Source organism: Letharia lupina, assembly GCF_014066315.1.
Source record: "Letharia lupina isolate WasteWater1 chromosome Unknown contig_2, whole genome shotgun sequence".
Taxonomy (NCBI): Eukaryota; Fungi; Ascomycota; class Lecanoromycetes; order Lecanorales; family Parmeliaceae; genus Letharia; species Letharia lupina.
Window position 1 is genome coordinate 2,399,482 of NW_023502971.1, and position 15,788 is coordinate 2,415,269.

A 15,788-nucleotide genomic window follows, 5' to 3' on the forward strand; every position below is an offset into this window, starting at 1 on the left:
TGATCAATTCATGCGGTCTATAGACGAGGTCGAATAGTGAAAAGAACAAAAAAGGTGGACAAAGGAAGTGTTTTGAACAATGATTCGAGTGGATAATCGCAATGAGTGACAATAATAGCAACACTCGCAGTGAAGTAAAGAGCCCAAGATCCACCAGGAAGCCATAGAGATTCAAGTGAATGTGAAACTCGCAAATCAAATGTTTCAGGAAGTCATTGTGAATCTGTTCTCTGATGTTATCGTCTTGCCCCATGGTATTGGCTGAGAGCGACTCGTGGTAAGCGCCGAAACGAATACCCCAAACAATAGTCTCCAGTCGCCCAAGTATTTCTGTCAAAGACTCAGAATGCTGGCGCAAACATGTTTGACAATAGACAAAGTCCATCAAGTGACGCATAGTCTCCCTGCCCAGCTCTCTGCCTTTGACCCTGCGATTCCTCCTTGGCCGCTGCGAACTTGACGGAAGACGGGATCCCGCTGCAGGCGTTATTGAAGGGGTTAGAGTACAGGACCCTATCATTTTTGAAGCAGTCTCCATATTCATGTAGGTAAACGCAACTGCCTGGCTGATCACAAAAGGACAACACAACATGTCTGAGTGAAACGGTGATACTCAGCCTCGCCAAAGGATGGAGGATGGTAGGCTTCTTCTCCTTACCTATGGGGCGCCACGTTGCGATCCCATTCTCATTGGGTATTTTTAAGGTTATGAGCTTACCTTATATAGAGCTAGGCGCTACGCTAGTAGAAGATCATGGATGGCGTTCCTCCTACTCGCTGATCTGGTAAAGTGGTACTACTTCATGAAGCAGTGTATGACTTCGTCAAGTCAGACGTCTGGCCTCACGAAGCCGAAAAAGTTGGCGAGTGACAGAGAAAGTAAATCCTGATCCTGGACTTGACTTGCTGAGGTGGGGCTATGCTACTCGTACCAGAGCAATTCTGATACTCACCGAGCTTCTGTACCAGTATAGATATCTTGAGATGAGCGAACAGTACCACATGGTTCCTAGTCGCCGCTAGACAGTTAGTTCGTCATCAGTAACAAATTTCTTCTGTCAGTTTGGTCTGCCACAAGCCAAAAACAACATGAACAGGACAAGCTGGTCCTCGAGGCAGAAGGGTCAGATCCACTTAGGCGATGAAAAGCAACCCGATGGTCCATCACGTATTATACCAGTCAAAAAGGAACATCTTGAAGATGGCATACTCCAGCTTTTGGCTTCAGCCGCAGACATGCAGCAAAGGCGAGATTTAGATTCAGCGCTCCAACTCTATGAAGCTGCTATGGAAAAAGTCAAATCCCATGGGCTCAATCGCAAACGTCTCTTTACTGGGACAAACAAAAAGCCTCCACCCTTGAACAGCCGGACTCCCTTGGAGTGGTCCCTGCATGTAGGGGACATGCCGTCTGCCATCTGCCTGCTTGGAGGCCCCAGTACTGCCCTCGCAGAGTTGGGTACGTCGGGAAGTCTCGATCAGGTTCGCCAAATCTTAGATGCTGGTGCAAGCATCGAGCAACGCATCGGATCATTTGGACAGACATTTATGCTACAGGAAGCTGCCAAAGGAAACCTCAACGGTGTCAACTTAGCTCTTGAACGGGGGGCAAGTGTCCACTGTATGGATGACAACGGCGATACTCCACTGGCGTTAGCTCTGCGATGTCAGCATTCTCAGGCCAGCTTGGTTGTTGCAGCCCTTTTAGCAGCCGGTGCCGATGTCAATGCCATCGACGGCAAAGGCCAACCTCTCTTTAAGGTGACTGTTGCTCATGGCCAGCTTGAGAACGTAGCGCAAATTATGAGCGCGCTGAATCCCGTCACTGAGGAGCATAGACAAATCATGCGAAATTGGGCTGCGAGTCTTCCAGTCCATGGCGATAAATGGAGTACCCGCGACTGCTCAGTGTTGCGCTTTTTGTTAGGCCATGGCCTCGATCCCAACTTGCGTCTTGGACCAAACAAGACATCTACTATGCTCGACGTTGCTGTTCAACGACAGGCAGCTGGCAGCGAACGCCTAGCGGCTCAACTCTTGAAAGCTGGCGCGAAGCCAAATATAGAGGCAGCCTTGCATGTTAGCACTCCGAAGATGCTCGAACTCATTCTGCAGAATGTTGGCTCTTTGAGAGAAACAAGCCAGCAGCCGATCATCGCATGGATAGCAAGTTTACATGCGTACCCTCAGCAGTGGACTAAGCGTGATGGCGAAGTCCTCAACTTACTATTAGATTTTGGCTTAGATCCCAACATTCGTCGTCCTGCATTTCCGCATCCTCCACTCGTCGTCTGCGCCGCTAGCTATGGCGACATTGACTTTCTACAACGACTGATCAAAAATGGGGCTGATCTCGGCGCCACCGATGACAACTCGGACACCGCGATTATCGTTGCAGCAAAACAGAAAAACAAGCACATCTACGACGCCTTGAAAGCAGCTGGGGTCAGCGACAAATACTTTTTATTCGGACTTGGAAGTGTGTGGACGTACTATGCTAGCTCTTGATGCAAGATCCAGAGCTTGATGGCAATATTTAGGTCAAGTACTTACACAGTGGAAGAATCTTGTCTTGATGCCTGAGAAACCCCTCGGGCGAACTCCCCAGCGACCCAGCGACCCTCCATCGTGAATTCCTAATAGGAGCAACCAATTAAACAACCTCAAACACCCGCCCACGAAAACCTCGGAACAGGTCTTTATCTCTACGACAATGCTCACATTCACTATCTTATGGTGGAGTTTCAAAAGCACGACCAGGTAAAGGGACTTCTTTACCTCCAAACTAGCAGTTTGAAACCAAGGCGGATTGAACATGGCCACAACATACTATGAAAAGATTACAAATTGTTTAGCCAACAACGAGACTCAATTGAAGGAATTCGTTCAGGCGAAGGTCAGTGATTCTTGCGCTGTAAATGGCAACTGGCTCAACGCGTCGATTCGGCATGGGTATGGCATCCCCGGCGCATGGAAGTTGACATCAGAGTACATTTCATTTTTAGTTCTAGACAAAGAATGGGAGTAACATAAACTCACCAATCTGAAAGCCGAGGGCTACCCCCAAGTGGTATCGTTCAAGCCGCCCACTTGGAAAAGCACCTTCTCCAGCGTCCGGGCAAGAGACGAATGTAACGTCGTGCTCTGGGACCTGCACGACACTAAGCCTGTCCCTGCTAAAGATATTTACGCAGCGCTGGTGCCGGCCGGGTGCGCAATCGAGTTGTTGCAGGTCGACGTCAAATGTCTGGGCCCAAAGACAGCTCCGATTCATGAAGGCGAGCCAACAGCTGGACCCAGCAACACCGACCCGCGCTCTGGAGACTCAGGGGAAGACACACCAAGGCAACCCCGTGTCGTGGAAAGAGACTCAGGGGAAGATACACCAAGACAGCCCAGTGTTGTTGAAGGAGAACTGAAGTTGGAGCAGCCGACGAAGGAGACCTGCCCGTTCGTGCAGACTGATGTAGAGAGTAGCGGCGGTGATATAGAGCAGATCTCCTGATGTGGTAGACTTCCAAAACCTAGCAGCATGCCTCTAGCCATGGTGAGAGTTTCTGCTCCTCTCTCATACCTGTGACTTAGCATGAACATTGAGCACAGAGATGAGTCCACTCATATCGATTTGCAGGATACTGCTCATATCGAAGGCTTCGGTCTTCTCGAAAATAGTGCAGAGCCTGGCTTATGCTCTCCTTCTCGCTTCGAGAAAAGCATTTACCTCCTTCAGTCGCTGATTCTCTTCAGCAGATGGGGTCGGTTTTTCCTTCTCGTTGCGGTCATGTCCTGTTCTTATTTGGCACCACATATCCATATAATTGAGAGGCGAGACGAGATTTTCCTTGTTGCTTCGGACAGCAAATACTCACGCTATAAGTAAGTAGTCTTTGAAATCACACCCAATGGACAAGGATCAGAGTCTTAGTGTAATGAAATAACTACTCTCTTCCAGTTGCAATCACTCCAAGTATTCCCGACTGATCTCTTTCGAAAGGTAGGATTGACCTGAAAGCTACTCTTTCCTGGATATGAGCTATGGTTTTACTCCCAACAATGATCTCGGAGCCCTGGTTTGATCCAGATGGTACTCTTTCCTGGATATGATGCCTCGAATAGCTCCTAACTAGATTGAACTCGTAGCCCTTGATTTGATCAAAGAATTGCTCTCACAAAAGTGGAATCTTTTTGCATCTCTCTAGCTAACCCTGCCATCCCGGCGTCTTCAGACATCCCCACTTCCTTTCTTCCCCTCCCTCTTCCACCGCTCCATGCTGACCTCATACGCCCCGCTCCCTTTCCACGCACTCAAAACCAACCCCACGATATCCTTCACTCCCTTCCCATGTTTCACAACCGCAAAAATCGTCGGGCCCCCATCCCTCATCCTCCCAGCATCCCTCTCCATAACCTTCATATCCGCCCCCACCGCCTCCGCCAAATCAACCTTGTTCACAACCAACAAGTCACTCCCCGTGATCCCCGGCCCCCCCTTCCTCGGCACCTTATCCCCCCCCGCCACGTCAATGACATAGATGATGAAATCCGCCAACTCCCGGCTGTAATTCGCCGCCAGATTGTCGCCCCCGCTCTCAATCAGCAGCAGATCCGTGGCGAACCGGCCGTGCAGGGACTGCAGCGCGTGCAGGTTCGCGCTGATGTCTTCGCGCACGGCGGCGTGGGGGCAGCCGCCGGTCTCGATGGCCTGGATGCGCGCGGCCGGGAGGGCGGCGTGCCGGGTGAGGAACTCGGCGTCCTCGCGCGTGAAGATGTCGTTGGTGACGGCGGCGATGCTGTAGGGGTCGCGCAGGGCGAGGCAGAGGGCGAGCATCAGGGCGGTTTTGCCGGAGCCGACGGGGCTTTTGCGCAGGAGGGCGTCCATGTCAGCAGGCGTGGATTTTCTCTCTCTCCCACTCGTGCTCCGTGCGATGGTGGCTGCAGGGGAGGATGTCTGTGTGTGGGTGAAGGCGTGGCGTGAGAGCTTACCCACCGATTCCCACCGTGAAGGCTCGCTCGCTCCAATCTCGCCCGGATATTATCGGCATCGCTCGCTGTGTGTAGGAGCCGGGGCCGTCGAGTATCTCGTGTGAGTGGCCGTGTTCGGCGGCGTTGAATTCGTGGGAGTGAGAGTGGGGATGGGGAGGTAGGCCATCATGGCTATGGGTCTCTTCTGCTGTAGCCATCATGTTGGCTGTCAGTCGCGATGGCGAGGCCTGTCTTGATCAATAATGGGGGCGGAGGGATGTTGAAGCGGGGCTTTTGGGCAGAGGCCGGAGATAGGAGATACTCTTAGTTTCATGAGGAAACGCACAATACTAGGAAATGCGGAATCTTAAATCCGATAAGTCCGATCCAACACTCAAATGCCTACTTCTCACCAAAATTCTATAGCAACTCCGCATAATAGGGATCAATAACTCTGGTTCTTTTTTGCTATCAAGGCTTCTATATCGAGGAATCCAAATCATTATTTTTTAGGCCTTATCGGTCTATCAAAGCGTAAAAATCGTACCTCTTCCACCTTACTAGGTATATTACTGCGAAGAAATTACAGTAAAGACTACGACGAAGCCCCCAGTGAAGCGGACGATAGTGATCTTAGTGGGCCGGACGTAGGAGGTGCAGTAGCCATTTGAATAAGTGGTAGTGGTAGCTATGATAGTGGTAGCCAGCTATGTCGGATTTATCGGATTTAAAAATTCCGCATTTCCTAGTATTGTGCGTTTCCTCATGAAACTAAGTAAAAAGACACGGATTTGCAGAGCAGGATCATGCCCATGGTATTACGATTGAATCTGCCTCTCAAGATGACTTGTCCAAGCTATACCTCACCCAACGTACAATGATGTCCAATAGAGAGGAATAAACCCTTTCAAGCTGACCGCATACTGCGCTTCTCTCCGTGATCCTCTTGATCCGCACAGATATTGTCCATTTCGCCTCCCCACCCAGTCCAACCTGGACCTAAGTCATAACATTCCTCATCAGGTACCATAGCTCTGAAGCCATGCCCAGCAGCCCTGAAGCGCCAATTGTTCTGCGTTGGATGTTGCTGCCGCCATGCCCTCAATATCCAGAATCTCTCTTCATAGTCTTCAACCGTTGTTTCGATGCATTTCTGACGCCGGACTGGACCATAATCGTCCGCTACTAGGGCATACCCGCATGTTGACAAGTGATCATATCGAGGGAGAATTTTGCCGGACCATTCACACTGGCAAGGAGCCTCGCCGTTGTGCCATCTTGTATTGACTTTGTAATCGCTGAACTCTGCCTCGAATTGTAACTTCAGGGATCGCTCGGTACGTTTGGACCATTCGCCTCGAGATCGCAAAAGTTCACGCAACAGGCGGTAAAGATAGCCCAAGACGTAGTGGTTCCAGCTGTCGAGAAAGGCGACGTTGAGTAGGCGCTCAACGCGTCGGTCCATCTCTGGCCACTTTGGATCTTGCTTTGGCCAGCACAAGGTCTCAGAGCGATTCGAAGCCGAGTCGAATAGCGTATAATGACCGTAGGTAAGCGCGCAATAGAGCATTTGACGATGCAGAGCGGCATTTTTCGATCCATGCCTCTGTTTGATTGCTGGATACATTCGGGCGAATTTGCTCGGCGCGGTAGTATGGTCAATCACGCGTTGTAGGAGTCCTTCCCACGTGCCACACTCCTCCCAATGTCCTTCGATGTCTTCCAATTGATGCTGTAAGGAACAATAGCGCACAATGCTCTTGGGCCCACAGCCCAGGCAGACGACAACGGAATGGTGGTAATCCGAAATCATGGCATCGCAGTCGGGCTTGCGGCATTCTAGGAGATCTCTGTCATGGCGCCAGATGTCGTAGCCAGCTGCTTCGCTGGCCTGATATTCGACCAATTTCTCCGGGACAAGAAAATCGGGGTGAGACTTGTGGGATCGGACATCATCCCAACACTGCTCGTGAGGCACAATATGGACAGCACTTCCATCATTTTCGATTATTGGCTCATCATTCTCCGTTCTCTCGTGGGAGATGACGACTGAAGCTAGGATAGAATGACCAAACTTCTCCATTCGCAACAAGGGTTGAGTACAGATATATGTCTTTGGCCTTCTCCAGAGCCATGTTCCTGCTTCTTCCAAAGTTTCGTCAACCTTTGTATCAATGGCATAAGCCCACAATAGGCCTTGGACTCCGCTTCCATTGTTGTCTATCGATTTGGTTGTTAGAGAGAAGGGTATCGGCTTGTCTGCGGTAGTGATCAGATCCTCACAACAGACAATGTCGCCTGGGGAAAATATGACGTCTAATGCGATCTGTTCTAGATTTAGGACTTCCTTTGCTGTATGAGCTCTGGGCTCCTTGTGTTCTTTCGAAGCGGACACTGGAGAGGTAAGGGCCTTCTGTGACAATTCCTTGGCGATCAAATTTTGCTCTGGTGTGGTTTCTCCGTTATCTAGATTGAGCGACCGAGTCGCTGACACTTGGCTTAGGTCACACTCTTCACGACCAGGCCTTCTCCCCTCTGAAGAATCTTCAGTAGTAATCGATTTCCTTGCGGATTTCTTGCGGGGAGGTCGCTGCGTTGGGTAGGCGCTCACACTGGAAATGGCTTCATGCCTGGTTCGCTTGTTACGAATTTGCTTCCCGCATTGATTGTTCTTGGATGAGGACGCTTTCCCTCCCTTCGAGGACGTTATCGCAGCAGCAGGCTCTGCGGGCAGGGTTTTCTTCAGGGCCGACGTATCTTCCGGTACGCTGTTCTCTCCAAGAGTAGAATGTTCGATGAACGTCACCCCATCAATACCATTCTCCGGGTTGGATACCACCCGCTTGTGCTTCAATACTGACCCAAGACCTTGGATTTCATCTGCATATACAAGTGGCTTTGGCCGCTGCGGGGCATTTGGAAAGGGTCTTTCTGTGAGCTGAAAGGCCTTATTATCTGTCACCGGAGGCTCTTTTGACATTACAACGTCCTCAATGCGGGGCTTACGTGACGTCAAGTAGACAAGAAGGCCGGCAACGATCTTGCCAGCGTTGACCATTTTAGCCGTAGCTTCAGCAGTCTTGATGTCAATCTCAGTCAGGCTGATATGTTGGTCTTTGATGAGACAGGCATGCTGTATGGTTTCGGATGTTCGCTTGTCTTCGGCAGTACAATTTGACCGGTTGTCGCTCTGTATCTGGGGCCGTGTGAAGGGCAAGTGTGGTAGGTGGCTTCCCTAACATGTTGTAAGGATGACATCCAAGCTGGCGATCAATCAGGCTTCATCATCATAGACTTACAGGTGGCTTGCTGAAGAAAATCTTTGCAAGTGGAACAAGGGTCTTTGCGTACTGGTCCTGTTCCCGTCAGATCAGTCAAAAGAGCGTAGGGTCGCGTACTGACTGGATCTTTAGCTTTGATATTCCTGACAGATGCCAAGTGTTGACAAGTGTTGTTTGACGCGTTTATCTCAAACTCAATGTGGAAGGGGATCGCGCTTGGCTTCCAGTGTACAACACAATCTGTATCCGCGTAAAGCCCCTTCTTGTTCGCCTGGCGTCGAAAAGCACTGGCCACAGCATGCTTTATCAGAGCTGGCCTCGTGTGCGCTATTACGTTGCGCGCTGGGGCGTTGAGTGGTTGGATAACACCCTTGTCTCCATGGAAAGAATATACGGGTAATCTAGACAACGGGTTGCCTTCGCCTTGACTCTGGCGAGCTCCGGCATTGTTTTGTTCGTTCTCAGCGATAATAAGTATTGTTGGTCCTATTACACTGTTGTGTCAGACGCAGGCAAGTTTTACTGCGAAAGACGTCAGTGGTAGTGAAACTTACTCCTGTGATTGTCTGCGCCCTCCTCAGCGTCCATTACATTGCCCATTCCGCGCTAGATCTTTCATCTGTAGAAGCTTATAGACTGAGCGAGTCGGCTGTAATGGTAATGAGATTAAAGCTGTGATGGCGTTGACACAACAACCGGGTTGTCACTGGGAGACGTGCGTTACTCCCGCAGGTTTCTGTTTATATTTCCCGGTTGACACCTGCCCGTCACTTTGGCTGACATCATAGCGTAGAAGTCTCATAGATTCCACAAGCTTCCATTTCCCAGGATGTTTGTCTGGTGCTGCAGGGACCCGGCAAGACACTCAATCACATACCAGAAGGTTTCCATGTCATGAACTATCACGGCTCTCTGAATCAATATCTCTTCTCTCAGACAGTTGAATCACTCGTTGAGTCTCACTCATCTTTGCTTTCAGCAAGTTCCGAGGGCCATGGTTGAGGCGATGTCTAGATTGGTGTACACTGAATTCTAGAGCCGTCCGCAGTAATGGGTAAGCTTGCTAAGAAATTCGTTTGACTTGGTCCTCATGGGTGCTTTCAGGGTTTCATCAAAGACAGAGGCGTCATGCGAGCTCAGTACAGCGCCAAGCATCTGGTACCTCAGAACGTTGGCCAGATTATCCCAAATAAAATCAATTGTTTGGGTCAGGGATCCAGCAAGCAAGACAAAGGTGGAGGGTACTACAGTAGAAGGTAGCATGCAATAAGCCTTAAGCTCTGTTCTGTTGAGTGGTCAATTGTCCTCCAATGCTAGGCGGCTACCGTTTGAGGTGAAGTCTATGGTATGCAACTCAAGGCTGATGTAAGCTCACTACATCGCATGAAGTGCGTCCTCAATGGGTTCCCACCCACATGCTACCCCTCGTGCTCTCCTGCATCGATTGTAAAGTACCAAGTTTCTACCAGCTCGCCCGTACTACTCAAGTCCAACGTGTTTATAATGCAGCGAGCCATTAAACAAGGATTCATATTGAAGCCACCCAAAGGCCATTGTTAAGCAAGTCTCCTACTCATGGCACCAGTGCTGCCCACCGAGTCAAATCGAGCATGGTGCAGAATGCGATCACCCTCCTCATTGCTGGTATGTGACATTTTTGGGGCTTCTGTTTCCACGTGTTCACATTTTCTCAGGCTATGAAACAACTTCCGGCATGTTCAGCTTTCTGTTTATCATGCTTCTGAAGAAGCCCCGTGCCCTCAAAGCGGCTCAGAACGAAGTCGACAAAGTCATCGGTACCGGTCCCATAACCATAGATCACCTGAACAAGCTCCCTTACATCGCCGCGTGCATGCGAGAGACGCTCCAGCTCTGGCCCACAGCCCTGGAATCCGCCTCGAGCCAGTGAGCAGCAAACATGAGGACTTTCCCATGTATATTGGCCAAAATCGGTACAAGATTCGGAAGGGGGACGCCTTGAACACCAATCTCGTCAAGAATCATCGAGATCCAGGGGTCTATGGGTGGATGCGGAAAGTGTTAAGCCAGAGAAGATGTTGGATGAGGCGTTTCAGAAGCTGCCGCCGAGATCGTGGAAGGTTCGCTACCCCAACAATGAGACGTTCTTTTGCTAGTCAACTTGCTCTGCTAACAATTTCGGCCCTTTGGCAATGGTATGCGTGTCCTGCATCGGAAGGGCTTTTGCCTAGCAGGAAGGTCAAACTGTTATTGCGATGATACTGCAGAACTTTGACCTTCGGGCCTCTGGCCCTACGTATGTCATGAAGTATCGACGGACGCTTTCTACCAACCCGATTGGCTTCTCGTTCCACGCGACTCTGCGTGATCATCTTTACCCGGTTGAACTGGCAGGACGTCTTTGGGGTCATGAAGAGCCACATAAGCATGATGTGAAAGATAAGAAGGTCAATGGAGTAAAACTGGCATTTAAGCCTCGATATTCACGAACTTCCGTACTGAAAACCTTCGCTAGGATTCCGAGACTGAGAAAAATCCACTGCAGATATTGTACGGCTCGGATGCCGGAACGTGTGAGTCACTGGCGCAAAGTCTAGCAAGCACTGCGGCCGGCACCGCCTATGCTCCATAAGTCATTTGTCTTGACGAAGCCACCGGAAAGGTCACGAAAGGCCATCATAACCCCGAGCTACGAAAGAGCGCCACCGGACAACGCAGTCCATTTTGTTGAATGGTTAGGAAGTCTTGAGGGAAACGAGCTCGAAGGAGTAAGGTATGCGGTCTTCGGGTGTGGAAACCATGATTGGTCTACACAAAGGCGCCACTCGAATTGCCGAGAAAGGCTTATCAGACGTTGCAGGTAACCACGTCTTCGATGACTTCGATCGCTGGCGAGAAGATTCCATGCGGCCCGGCATCGATATGGCATTCGACCACCAAAATGACATAACAGCGCAAAGCGACGGTCTGGATGTCGAGTTTCGTGACAGTTACCGAGTCAGCGACCTTCGTCAAGACGTCTCCGAGGCCATTTTCAAATCCACCAAGCCCCTCACCGGACCTGGGGTACCCCAGAAACGGCATTTAGAATTGCAACTACCAAGCAGCATGACCTACAACCAATGAACCCAAGCATACTCGTCAAATCAATCATGGCGCGCTTTGGTCTGGCTTGGGACTCTACCCTAGAAGTAGGAGAAGGTCAACATGCCGCTCTAGCTCAAGGTCGCGCCCTTACGTCTTTAACCTGCTCTCATCGTACGTTGAATTCAACCAGCCCATTACGCAGAAATAGCTTGCAATTCTGGCAACTTGCACCGCTGACGAAAGCACCCAGCGGACTATTCTATTCCTCACACTCGAGGAAATTAGCAACAAAAGGGTCAGCATTTCCGACCTGCTGGCTAAGCATCAGCAGCACCATCTGCCGTCCCCAACTTACCTTAACTTCCTCCGACCAAATAGTGCATCTATTCATCGCCACTGCAGTCCCCTCACACCTGCGCCCTAACATACAGCGTTCTCACCTCACCTTCACTCTCCAACCTTTCACACCGATACCTCGGCACCGCATCAACATACCTTTCTGAACTATCTCCAGTCGCCAAGTTCTACGTTACCGTGCGCCCAAGTCATCAGGCCTTCCACGTACCCATCGATGTCGAAAAATCCCTCTCATCATGATCTGCGCAGGCACTGGCCTCGCCCCCGTCTGCGCCTTTGCTCAACAGTATGTGGAACACATCTCCGCTGACCGCACCGTTGCTCCAACGCTGTTATTCATCGGCTGTCGCCACTTGGAAAAAGACGCTCTTTCCCTGGACCAGTTCAATGAATGGAAAGAGAAACGTGCGGTGCAGGTCAAAAGGGCAGCTACTAGATCGCCGGAGGAGAGCGAGGGCTGCAAGTATGTGCAGCACTTGCTGTGGGAGGAGCGAGAGAGTGTCAGGGGGCTGTGGAGTAAAGGGGCGGGAATATATGTTTGTAGAAATGGAAGGATGGCGGAAGAAGTGGATTCGGTGTTGGTGAAGATTTGGGTGGAGAAGACGGGGAAGAGCGAGGAGGACGCGAGGGAATGATTGAGAGGGATTAGGAATGAGAGGTTTGCTAGTGATGGTTTTGTTCAGGGTGTGGGTGTTGATTGTGCTCTTACATATCAGGATGATGACTTAGGAGTCAAGATTGCAAGTGAGAGACAGGAACGTGTAGAACATACGGGAAAACAGCACCTTATCGTTCGCTAGCTAGTGATCTTTGCGGGAAAACCAACTTCAAGTGGAGCATTGTAGGCAGGGATGCTAGGAGCAGGGCAGATTCTGTGGTCACCGTCCTGAAACATCCCATCATATGTTGTAGACTTTGCCAATTCGGACAGTCGCTTTGATTGAACGCATAAAGAGAGATGAATTGGATGGAAAATACGTAGTTTAAGAGTGGCAGTGTTCAAAGTTAACGACTGCGTGAGTCATTTTAATTTTGCTTGATGAGAAATGTACTGAAGGACAACATTTGAGCGCAAGGAGGATAAAGATGATCAAAACTTCCAGTGTTGTTGAAGATGGGCATCACTCCTCAGACGCTAACGGCGACAGGCGCGTTCCGATACCCGCGTCGCGTCTTGGCACTTGTTTGCGGCCGGCGATTTTGGTTTTCGTCCAATCGTCAGGTTCTCGGTCTACTCTCTAGAGGCATATCACTTTTACTTACACGAATATTCTGAGCTCTACGCAAGTTTGGTAATTTTTACCTTTACATTCCATCATACTCCATTCATCTTGCCCCACACCAGTACTCAGTTCTTCAGCATGAAGCCCTGCAATCTGCATAGGTGACCGGATCTGTTTTGATACTCTCCTCTCTTCACAGCTTTCAGCGTCCTAGTCACTCGTAACTATGTCGGAACCGCCAAATATCTCACAAATCCTGGCGGCCTTAGGTGAGCTTTCTGGGCGCTTTGACATGCTACTACCCCTTAGGTCTGACAGCAAATATAACAGCAGCACAACGCCCTGGAGGAACTCCGACCCAATCGCAACCTCCGCCTCAGCATCCTCCGCTTCATCAAGCTCCTCCACAACAGCATCCTCCTCAAGCTTACCCTCCGCCGTACCCTCAAGCAGGTCCTCCACCAGGCGCTCCACCAGGAGCAACCCCATATGCGCTTCCGAAACCAAGCAATTCAGGCAGCATCGATATAAGCAATGTCAAACCTGTCCATTCAGGCTCGGTTAGCCTAGCAGATGCTGTCACCAGAGCGCGTAGTATCGCCGCAGAAAAAGGGGGTTCCCAAACTGGTCTGCGCGGTGGTGACAGTGAGTTTACAATCTCCTCCTCTCTTCAAGATGGATTTGATATGGCGTGCCCAGGAGGCTAACAGAGGCTTGTCTTTTCTAGCACCAAACCGTGACAACGATCCTCGATTAGCCGGACGCTACTATAGACCCTCGCGATCGCGTTCAAGATCTCCAGGCCGTATACCACGAGATGGCTTTCGGGACGGCCATAACCCGTACCGTGACGAGCGTCGCGATGAACCACGACGACAGATAGCTCTGCAATACGGACGTGAGAGATCATTTTCTCCGGGCTTCGGCGGCCCAACTCCTGCCTCTCGATTTAGTCCACCCCCGGGACGAGGCTTCGGTGGACCTGGCCGCGCAGGTGATGAAGGTGTGGAGACAATTCCTATAGAATCGAATCTAGTCGGTCTTATTATTGGCCGTCAGGGAGAGAACTTGAGACGTGTGGAGGCAGATACTTCGACCAGAGTACAATTCATCACTGGCCCCGAGGAAAGCGGGCCAATGCGCCAATGTAAGATTACTGGCAGCCGTGCGGCGCGAGAAAATGCAAAGGTCGAGATATTCCGCATCATTGAAGAAAATGGCAATGGTCCTTCAGCAAGTGGCAGAGCACCTCCGCCCCCGGATCGCAACATGAACGTGGGAGGAAGCATGCCAAAGGTCGCAGGAGCGCAGCAGCCCGCTCTCCGGCCTGGAGAAGATACCTCGCAGATCATGGTACCCAATCGCACTGTCGGCCTAATCATAGGAAGGGGAGGAGAGACAATTCGCGATTTGCAAGAGCGAAGCACATGCCATGTCAATATCGTGGGAGAGGAAAAGAGCGTAAACGGTCTGCGCCCAGTGAATCTCATTGGTACGCCACAAGCAGCAGCTATGGCGAAGGAGCTCATAATGGAGATTGTAGAGAGTGATACAAAGAGTCTGGCTGCAAAAGGTGGCGATCCTCGTGACCGAGCTGGACCTGCATTTGGTGGGGGAGAAGGCGAGAAGATCAACGATAGAATCTCCGTGCCATCGGAGGCGGTTGGCATGATTATTGGCAAAGGTGCGTATCGTATACCTTACAGGACATCTGCGACCGCTAACCGTTTTCTGTAGGGGGCGAAACGATCAAGGACATGCAAAATACGACGGGCTGCAAGATTAACGTCTCCCCAGCCGCTGGACAAGACTTCGAACGCGAGATCGGGCTCGTGGGCTCGCGAGACTCCATCGAGCGAGCGAAGAACGCCATCATGGAGAAAGTCCACGCAGTGGTAAGCCTCCTCATCCTCCTTACCTCTCTATAACCCAGTCACTCCTCTGATTCTTTTCCACAGCAAGAGAAGAATGGCGGCCGCGGTCGACCCCCAGATTACCAAAACCAATACAACAACGACCCACACTTCTCCCAACCCCAGCAGCAGTATCAGCAGCCGTATGGTAACCAACAGAGCCCCCAGCAGCAACAACAAGCCGGCGGCCCTGGTGGAGGAGCGGATCCCTATGCAGCGTATGGCGGCTATGAGAACTATGTCGCTCTGTGGTATTCTAGCTATCAAGCCCAGAATCAAGGCCAGCAAAACCCCCAAGCTCAAGGTCCTCCAGGCTCGTGACGTGATGCGTGATATCGACATGCGTGACACGTACGAAATTCGAAACATGCGTGAACAATGAATGCTTGATGACTATGACGAAACGTGATACACCACCCGGCAGCATACGTTTACATACATTTATTCATTGACGTGAAAGCTCGAGGTTACGTTTTCACTGGATTTGGCCCTGGCATATCGAGACTCAAGACGGCAATGACTGCGATGTGCCTCTCTTCTCAAAAGATGCGCGACCAACTTTTTCGGGGTCATCCGTGGCGCTGCTGAACCGTGGCAACGGGGGCGTGGTTACCGTTGCGCGAGGCTTTTCATGTTGAAGAAACGCCATGTCTGCGAGCCGGGCCATCAGATAGAACTCTTCCTGCTTATAGGAATTTGGCTGGGAAAATATGGCTTCTCTGGTGTAGCTATCACACCACTTCGGAGCCTTTCCTCGTACATAACCCACACCCATATAGAGATTTCATCCAAGAAGTGATTGCATATTGAACCTTTAGTCCATTGTTGTTGCGTATAGATACAGAGTCAAGGCGAAGATATCCAATGAGGATTCTCGCGGTAGCATATCTATATCCAGGCGCTGCTACTAGCTGTTAGACGATCTCGCCCTGTCCACCCGAAAAAGATACCTCGCTCCTGTCATAACCCCATTACTCCGTTAAGCC

The 15,788-nt window shown here is 50.7% G+C and overlaps 6 protein-coding genes across 6 annotated transcripts; 4 read left to right on the forward strand and 2 right to left on the reverse strand.

Annotated features, from left to right (window-relative positions):
* Nucleotides 1–1,089: 1,089 nt before the first annotated feature.
* HO133_004754 (uncharacterized protein) lies at nt 1,090–3,505 on the forward strand (the record flags this gene model as incomplete). Its single annotated transcript, XM_037295668.1, has 2 exons — nt 1,090–2,479; nt 3,051–3,505. 2 exons carry the CDS (start codon nt 1,090–1,092, stop codon nt 3,503–3,505), a joined length of 1,845 nt encoding a protein of 614 aa, XP_037157669.1.
* A 717-nt stretch (nt 3,506–4,222) lies between these two features.
* Nucleotides 4,223–5,180, reverse strand: HO133_004755 (uncharacterized protein; the record flags this gene model as incomplete). Its single annotated transcript, XM_037295669.1, has 2 exons — nt 4,223–4,856; nt 4,984–5,180. The coding sequence occupies 2 exons, from the start codon at nt 5,178–5,180 to the stop codon at nt 4,223–4,225; spliced, it is 831 nt and encodes a 276-aa protein (XP_037157670.1).
* Nucleotides 5,181–5,869: 689 nt separating this feature from the next.
* Nucleotides 5,870–8,843, reverse strand: HO133_004756 (uncharacterized protein; the record flags this gene model as incomplete). The annotated part of the gene is made up of 3 exons (XM_037295670.1): nt 5,870–8,158; nt 8,314–8,729; nt 8,798–8,843. 3 exons carry the CDS (start codon nt 8,841–8,843, stop codon nt 5,870–5,872), a joined length of 2,751 nt encoding a protein of 916 aa, XP_037157671.1.
* A 1,010-nt stretch (nt 8,844–9,853) lies between these two features.
* Nucleotides 9,854–11,348, forward strand: HO133_004757 (uncharacterized protein; the record flags this gene model as incomplete). The annotated part of the gene is made up of 6 exons (XM_037295671.1): nt 9,854–9,887; nt 9,938–10,148; nt 10,282–10,342; nt 10,490–10,678; nt 10,738–10,795; nt 11,041–11,348. The coding sequence occupies 6 exons, from the start codon at nt 9,854–9,856 to the stop codon at nt 11,346–11,348; spliced, it is 861 nt and encodes a 286-aa protein (XP_037157672.1).
* Nucleotides 11,349–11,902: 554 nt separating this feature from the next.
* On the forward strand, nt 11,903–12,301 carry HO133_004758 (uncharacterized protein; the record flags this gene model as incomplete). Its single annotated transcript, XM_037295672.1, has 1 exon — nt 11,903–12,301. One exon carries the CDS (start codon nt 11,903–11,905, stop codon nt 12,299–12,301), a length of 399 nt encoding a protein of 132 aa, XP_037157673.1.
* An 814-nt stretch (nt 12,302–13,115) lies between these two features.
* On the forward strand, nt 13,116–15,123 carry HO133_004759 (uncharacterized protein; the record flags this gene model as incomplete). Its single annotated transcript, XM_037295673.1, has 5 exons — nt 13,116–13,158; nt 13,220–13,534; nt 13,617–14,573; nt 14,627–14,784; nt 14,848–15,123. 5 exons carry the CDS (start codon nt 13,116–13,118, stop codon nt 15,121–15,123), a joined length of 1,749 nt encoding a protein of 582 aa, XP_037157674.1.
* Nucleotides 15,124–15,788: the final 665 nt, after the last annotated feature.